General features: G+C 41.3%; 1 protein-coding gene across 1 annotated transcript; it reads right to left on the reverse strand.

Moving 5' to 3' along the window:
- Positions 1-496: 496 nt before the first annotated feature.
- Positions 497-2,059, reverse strand: LOC149146585 (replication protein A 70 kDa DNA-binding subunit A-like). The gene is made up of 2 exons (XM_089452814.1): positions 905-2,059; positions 497-787 (listed from the first exon to the last, which is right to left on the reverse strand). Exons 1-2 carry the CDS (start codon positions 2,057-2,059, stop codon positions 497-499), a joined length of 1,446 nt encoding a protein of 481 aa, XP_089308940.1.
- Positions 2,060-8,605: the final 6,546 nt, after the last annotated feature.

Below are 8,605 nucleotides of genomic sequence, written 5' to 3' on the forward strand. Positions count from 1 at the left end.
AGTTCAACGTCGGTGAAGATAGGTAGATTAGGTAGAATGAAAACATGCAATTAGGAAAACTATGAAATCATATGTTATTTTAGTATTGTTTCACATGTTTGAGCGATAAAATGAATAGCTTAGCAAGCAAGGGATCAATGTGTAGCATGTAGAGAACGAACGAGACACATATCCCTTTTCTTTAAAAAAAAATTGTTTCACAGGTTTGAGCGATAAAATGAATAGCTTAGCAAGCAAGGGATCAATGTGTAGCATGTAGAGAACGAACGAGACACATATGTAGTGACTCTTTACAAATGTTGATATTTATATTACGTAAAATGTAAATGGCAAACATACATATGTGGAAATTGCTGGAAGAGAATAGTTGCAATGAAAACTACAGGTTTCATCATAATAACATGGGTGTGTAATTTACAAAGATGAGACAATTAGTTGTGTGGAAATGTTTGTTTATGTACAAACAGGCGGGGTAGATGAAGCCCTAAGAAGAAGTTCACAGGCGGCGAACAATAGGTCGTTTTGAAGCAGACAGTGCTTGAATGTCATTGAGCGCTTCCTTGCATGCAGAGGCATATTGAATTTCTTCTGAATTGATCAGTATTGGTTGCAAGCGTTGAACACCATTGAAGTAATCTGTTTTAATGGAAAGTGTTAGCTGGAAGCGGTGCCCTGAGATCCGGCCACAAATTTGTTGTAGATCAGTTGGTTCAATAGAAAGTAGGAACAGATCTTTAGCCGTGATGCCCATGAGCTCGTTCCCTGCATCATTGAAAATTGTGACGTTCTGTAGATTCCCGGTGTGGTCATGTAGCTCAATTTTGAGTTTGTAACGGTAGTCACATTCTGGGAAGTCACCGTTACATTTTGTACAATGCCAAAGATTGTTAGAATGCTCCACAACCTTCTTCATGCATTGTTTGCCATTGAAATCCAATGGACATGCTAGAAAGTAGAAGTCATCCATATGAAGAGCAGTAATTGTTGCTCGAACTGAAACCCAGATTGCTTTATCAGAAGGCTGCATGCCAGCAATTTCATTAAATGTCTTTCGTGGCAGGGCACGTTTCGAAGCAACACCATAGTTTCTACTCAAAGATGGAGAAGAAGAGCTATAGCCGGTTTCACGGAACCATGCATGTAGTTGTTGAGTTTCTTCAACCTGTGGATTTATTGTGAGAGTGCTTGTTGGTATCGTCCCTATTGTGGTGCCATTAAAATCAGACACGCGGCCTCCTTTGATTGCAAGAATTGGTGGGTTGTCAAAAGAGTAGAATTCAGAAAGATTTTGTCCGATATAGTCACAGTGGTCTCCCCATAATGTTACATCAATGCTAAAACCCGACCTGTCCTTTAGTATGAGTGTTTTCCTTAATGTCTCACTTCCATCTTTTCGTCGAATTGTTGATGCAGGTGACGTGGAAGTAACAACACCAATGACATCTACATTTGTATTTGGAGTTGCATTTTTTACTTCAACAATATTCTTGAAGTGAAAGCTCTGGTAGGGAAACGTTGGATCATCTGTAGGACATGGATTGATAATGGAAGCAGCAGACAAGTAAATCTCCCATTTGTTCTTGAGGTGGTTGTAGTTTGGATTTGCTTCTCTCACTGTGCCATTTGATATAATGTATAGTTGCCCAACCTGAATTAGATTGTAAAGAGATTCGGCCAGTTCAGCAAATGCAGAAAGGTGGATCTCTTCCTTTTCACGGTTGATAAGGTCAAATCCGAAAACTTTTCCTGAGCCTCGCACATTGGTGTATGCCTTCAATGATGTCTTCGCAGATACTCTACCTTGGATAGACCAATACTTTCGGTAAGGGTTGAGTACCGTGAATGGAATTGTTGTAGTTGTTGCCGTAGGTGGTGGAGTAACTAAAGAGGGCAAGGTATCTTCAGCTGACGAAGAGCTAAATTGGGCTGAACCCGCCTGTGCATGTTGCAGCGTCGATGTGTCCTTCATCAACGCTGCTGAGCGCTTCACAACTTCAAGCTCAACGACTCGGATGGACCTTATGTAAACAAGTAAGAAATGAATTAATAAAGATTCCATTTTCATTCTTTTGATGCAAAAAACGGCTAGGCGGGTAAAAGTAAAAGAGGGTGATTTAAAATGGTGGGCCTTACGAGGAGTTTTGGAGCACTGTGCAAGCTGCTTTTTTTAGCAGAATAATTGATCCAATTTGGATGTCTCCAGAGACAACTTGTGGGCCATATGCGGATGGTAGCAAAGTCTTATGTTGATGTGCTCCATCAGATAGAGTAATGTGGAAGTGCGAGGATGTTGTTTTCAATGAGGTAACGGAACCTACATCGATTATCTGAAGTAGTGGTTGAATCTCAGTTCAACCATTCAGCAATAGAGGAATGGCATTCGGTGTCAAGGTTGTCTCCATAATAGAACAAGAGGTTTCTTTTTCACGTGATAGGAGTACCTGCAATTTATCAATTTCACCACAATACAGAATTCTAGTCAAAGAAGATGTGACATGCATGCGGAATCTAATCTAAGAAGGCTAACTGTTGATGGGCAGTTTATATTTATTTACAGCTTGGCCAACCCATCTAAATGCAGCGATCTGGAGAAGAGTAAATCAATTCCCATTTTCTTTTTGTACAAAGTTAAAAAGAGGCAAATGGAGTATGATGTGAAAGGGGAGAGGATGTGGGCAGTTTCAATATAATTTTAGCCTTACTAACTTATGTAATTTCATGCACTGAAATGAAGGGCTTCCGATGACCTCGCTCTAAAAACCTACCTGAATCAATATAAATGGCTACAACTACCTGACTATGAAAACCTTAGATACCAGTTTGCTTGCTCTGCTTTGACTCATTCATTTTATAAAACATGGTAAATATGTTATTTACAGGAGGATCAATCTAGTCCAAGCTGTGCAGGTGAGCAAAATATTGGTGTATTTTTGGTCATTCTGTAATATAAAACGCAGTTTTCACAAATGATCAAAACAATCAAAAACCAATTCCAAAACTGCATACATCTTTAAATGGCAATGATGGCTAAGGACCACTGCATGCATGGTAAAAAGTCAACAAGGTTCAAAATAATAACTGTCAGCCTCTGGTTATGGTCTGGCTGGAGACCCCTTCCCCTCCCTGATGACCTGAAGATCCTCTGGGATGAACTCAAGATGTCTCTAACTGGTTCTGCCCCCACAAACAGAATGGAGGAAGACAAGTTTGTTTGGGACCCCAATGGGGGCAATTACACGGTAAGAGAAGGCTACCAAGTTCTACAAAACGCTTCAACAATCAACAATTGGCCTCTCCAGAGGGCGGTTTGGAGATCTGAGTGTATACCAAAGGTAAGGCTCTTTAATTGGACCCTTCTGCACTGCAAAATTCTCACAGCTGAGAACCTTAGGAAGAAGGGCATTCAAGGCCCTTCAATTTGCTGCATGTGTAAGGATGCAGAAGAAAGCACTAATCACCTCTTCATCGACTGCTCTTTTGCTAAAGCTTGTTGGAAAATTATCACAGACCCCCTGAGCATCAACGTCCTCCCCAATCAGATCACTACCCTTCAGAAGCAATGGGGAAATAACCTCCCTGATTCTGGCAAATGTAAAGGTCTAGCCAAAAGGATATGGAGTAGCATCCCCGCTAACCTCTGCTGGCAAATTTGGTTGGCCAGAAATAAGTGCATTTTCAAGGGTAAAAAACCAAGCATCTCCAGCGTTCTTGCCAAAACGATGGCTCTTATCACCGAGACCATTGAGGCAAATGGCATTTACCAGGTAGAAGTGGAACCAACGGACACAAGAGTCAAAGAGTGGATCAGCAAGTTCAAATTTGGAAGAGGACATCAGAAGAAAGGAAATACAGGGAGGAGGAACATGGACTGGAAATTAAGAGGAACTAAAGAAGAAGTCAAAAGCTGGATCCATAGCCAAAACCGCCCTACTCTCCACTTTGATGGGGCCTCAAAGAACAACCCAGGCCAAGCGGGAGCAGGTGGAGTTATCAAAGACTGTCAGGGGAGGACCATAGTCACTTTCGAATGGGGGTTGGGCACCATGACAAATAACAGGGCAGAGGCTTACAGCCTCCTCCTCGGGACCTCCATTGCCAAGAACTACGGTCTGAGAAATCTACTAATTCTAGGAGACTCTGCAATCATCATTGCAGCCTTGACCACAGGGAAGGAATTCAGACAAACAGCTTTGAACAACATCAAAGCAAGGATTATGGGAAACATTAGGTCTCTTGGCAATGTCACATTCAAACACATACTCAGAACAAATAACGAGGAGGCAGATAATCAAGCAAAAAAGGCTTCCAAAAGGCAAATATGTGAAGTCAAGGAGAATGACAAAGTCTACAGGAAAGATATTCCCTAATCGGGCTTCCTCCGATGCCCCCTCCAAGAACCGCAGTCACCACAGGTATAATCTTCCTCGTTTTAGGCCCAGTTCTCCCTCCTGCACTACCTGGTACTACCGAAATCCTAAGTGTCCACAATATCTGAACTCCATCATTGACCCATATCCCTTCGGGATTCTCCACCTGACCAGCGCAGTCTTTCTCAAGGTATGGGATTGTGATTTACCCCTTCGCACACTCCAAGCCAGCAGCCAAATCAAATCAGCTGACCTCCCCCCTCCCAAGAACAGACCCATTAGGCGCCGTTTCGAGCATTTGTGGTTCCATCAAAACATTATATATTGCAGTCGGGCCTCAAGCAATAGCACCGCTCAAGTTTCTCATCCGCAGCTCGACTCCGGCAACAGAAGGCGTATCGTGGAAGGACTCATCTCTCATCAGGAAGCAGAGATTCTCAAGGCGCTTTTGGTAAACACAGTTACTTTCTATGTTGGTTTATACACGCTAACTCTTTTGTTTATGCTGTATAGCAGCGTTTCAGGCATATCCTTGAAGATCACCCTCGGCCCTCTGAGCTTTTTGCACCTCTCCCTTCGGATTCAACAGTCCAGCGCCCTCCTCTCCAGCTCATCCATAATCTCGCCCATAGCCTCTATTATTCTCTCTACTGATCCACAAAAGCTTGTCCTTCTGCTTCTGCACTCCAGCAGAGATTCAGGCCTACCCCTGAAGACCACTCACGGCTCTCTGAGCTTGGCGCACCGTTCCTCTTGGAATCACCATTCCAACATCTTCTCCTCCGCTCTCTCTTTAATCCCGTTCATAGCCCCTCACTGTTTTGACCCTCTGTGCGAAAGTATGGCAGATCAACATCATCCTCCAGCTGAGCAGGCTCAACCCAGCAACTTTTATGACAACCTTTTCAATAATAAGGAATGCACTATGTGTAAAGCTCATACCATCATGATTAACAGCCTGACCAAGCAGCTGAAAGAGCTGCAAGATGACTATCATTCTGATAGGAATTCTAAGCGGAGAAAATTGGACAAAAGAAAGAATGAGATTGAAGCACTGCAGGAGCGCTGCAGCCACTTGGAGGCAGCCATGGAACATATACGCTCTCTCACCCAGAGCTACCAGGCGGAAGCATCAACCAAGGCAAGTGTCCGGAATCCGGACGATTCAGTCACCCAACACTTCCCATAAGGAATGCACTGCAAATACTGCTGGATAGGAGGCTCCTTTGTTAGACAATATAGTCGTCTTTGTTTTAGTTTCTGTTTAAATCAAAAGAAGCAAGGAGGAATTTGGGTCTGCGTACCCCTTTTGATCCTCAGCCTTCAAACAAATTTCCCGGATGTATTAGAACTATGTAATGCTGTTCGTTTTATAATATAAAAGTATCCGACCTTGTTAAAAAAAAAAAAAAAAACTGTCAGCCTCTGGTTGGTTAAGATATGCAGGTTCACAAAATTGGTGCCACAATATGCTTGACTATCTATAGAATTTTCACAAACCAAACCCTTATCAAGTTTCAAAAATGACATGGTTTGTTTATAGGACTGTTCCATTCTCATTGTGTTGTAGCCCACTTAAATGGCAAGTTAAATAAAACAACAAGATCAAGTGTAAGCACTGGGGATATTTGGTGGAAGACATACCACTTAGATCAAACACGTAATCCAAGGAAAACCACGTTATGTGATGCAGCCCTCAACCCTGTGGTGTGTTTCTCAAAGCAACTTCCAGCAGAAAATGGACAGGGTTTCGTTACCCTGGTCCTTTTTGTTTTGCTACACACACATGCTCGAAGAAACTACATTATGGTTGTATCTTTTTCTCCTATGTCCCTGTTTTAAAAGCAATCCTTAAAGCTCATAAAGGTCAACTCATCAGCCGTAGATGATGGACATCCTCAACTGTTTTCAGACAAGTAACCTTTCACTTAAGAAGGCAGTGTCTACGCAAAATAGCTTCAAACGTAAATAGAACAGAAGGTGCAAATTTAGAAATGCAATACTGAGTCTGTCCTTTACATGCCTGCAAGGCGAATAGTACCAAGGTTTTCTTAATAATATCCTACATACATTAAGGGCATTTGGATTCGCTTCCAAAACCCACTTCAACAAAGATGAACATTGAAGTTGGCTAATATTGTACGAGATGTCAGTTTTATTTTATCTTGTGTTAGAACTTAGAAGGATGAATATTAGTGCTTTTGATCTCCTTTGAGAGTGTGGTGATTGAATAAGGATCATGAGTCACTGTTTGTGGTAAAGCAAATCCAGGAGAGAAAACACATATTGTCCCAATTGAAAGCATCTGGTCTGGATCTGCAACAACCTGACTATGAAAACCTTTATTTACAGGGGGAACAATCTAGTCCAAACTACCTGACTATGAAAACCTACCTGAATCAATATAAATGGCTACAACTACCTGACTATGAAAACCTTAGATACCAGTTTGCTTGCTCTGCTTTGCCTCATTCATTTTATAAAACATGGTAAATATGTTATTTACAGGAGGATCAATCTAGTCCAAGCTGTGCAGGTGAGCAAAATATTGGTGTATTTTTGGTCATTCTGTAATATAAAACGCAGTTTTCACAAATGATCAAAACAATCAAAAACCAATTCCAAAACTGCATACATCTTTAAATGGCAATGATGGCTAAGGACCACTGCATGCATGGTAAAAAGTCAACAAGGTTCAAAATAATAACTGTCAGCCTCTGGTTGGTTAATATATGCAGGTTCACAAAATTGGTGCCACAATATGCTTGACTATCTATAGAATTTTCACAAACCAAACCCTTATCAAGTTTCAAAAATGACATGGTTTGTCAATAGGACTGTTCCATTCTCATTGTGGTGTAGCCCACTTAAATGGCAAGTTAAATAAAACAACAAGATCAAGTGTAAGCACTGGGGATATTTGGTGGAAGACATACCACTTAGATCAAACACGTAATCCAAGGAAAACCACGTTATGTGATGCAGCCCTCAACCCTGTGGTGTGTTTCTCAAAGCAACTTCCAGCAGAAAATGGACAGGGTTTGACACAGTAAAGGCAGCAGCCTTTAGCTGAACTCATGTTTCTCTTTTTTGACTCAACCATTTCCCTCATTCTGACCTTCAAACCAAGGTTTCGTTACCCTGGTCCTTTTTGTTTTGCTACACACACATGCTCGGAGAAACTACATTATTGTTTTATCTTTTTCTCCTATGTCCCTGTTTCAAAAGCAATCCTTAAAGTTCATAAAGGTCAACTCATCAGCCGTAGATGATGGACATAGCCTTATAGCAAACACTTCAAAGTTCAAACAATCTAGGCAGACTACGAGCACAATCGGTGTGAACAATTTTATTGCCAACTTAGGAATAACCTGGCATAAAAACACAGTGGAGAAAAATCTGGAAGAAACAATGGAGAAAGTAAGCAAGAATGGCCTATTCTGAAGATTTATAGACAGACCAGTGAGCCCTATGGGTCAAAGTGTCAAATATTTAAAGGGGTGTCGTCTAATTGCATAGCAACCCAACCTCTCCATCCGGTAACTTGACGAAATCCGATAACGAAAAAACTTCAATTTTAGTAATGAAAAACTGTTTTTTTTGGTGCAATTTTTGAAATTACAGATCGCTTTGTTGCTCTCCATTTCCATTTTCGCGTCTCAATATTGCAATTTCTGCAATTCCAAAATTCAGGCAAAATTCTTGCCCGTTTTATATAAAAAAATCAGCAGAAAGGCTTCCATTTGCTATGCGATTAGCTTATTCCCTCAGCGGGTCTGAGTTCGACCCATGAAGACCTGCAGGGCAACCTCGTTCCCGGAAAATCGTCATTGAACTGTTTTAGTTGTTTGCCAGGTCCGAGCCCCGAGTCTATGTCAAACAAGGCAATTCCCGTAACGCTGGTTTAAATATGGTAAGCAAGATAAATAATAATTTTCACATTTTTATTTTAGTAGCCAAACAAATGCAGACACAGAGACATGAACATCTCCCTGTAGAGCACACGTGACTTCTCTGAGTGAGAGTAATTTTAGTTGAAAGACGTGACGATACAGAGAAGGGGTTGAAGGTTGTATGGGATAATAGAAGTCACTAACTGTTAATTGATTTCTGTAAATACGATCTTAAGCCATTAAAGAGCAGTAGTATGTACTCTGTCCAATGAAGCTGAGAGTGGGCGTCTAATTTTAGGCAACCAGAACTTTAAAATATTTCAGCTGGGAGTAAAAACGGAAAAA

The sequence above is a fragment of the Pinus tabuliformis genome, chromosome X (assembly GCF_031772625.1).
Source record: "Pinus tabuliformis cultivar Carrire ecotype Pingquan chromosome X, CPIR1, whole genome shotgun sequence".
Lineage (NCBI taxonomy): Eukaryota > Viridiplantae > Streptophyta > Pinopsida > Pinales > Pinaceae > Pinus > Pinus tabuliformis.

What these genes read in the sequence shown, in the direction of transcription:
- LOC149146585 (XM_089452814.1), bottom strand. Translation starts at nt 2,059, where the DNA reads ATGGAATCTTTATTAATTCATTTCTTACTTGTTTACATAAGGTCCATC. An exon ending in GCAAACAATGCATGAAGAAG is followed by an intron (nt 788 to 904) that starts GTTGTGGAGCAT and finishes GGGAATCTACAG; the next exon opens with AACGTCACAATTTTCAATGA.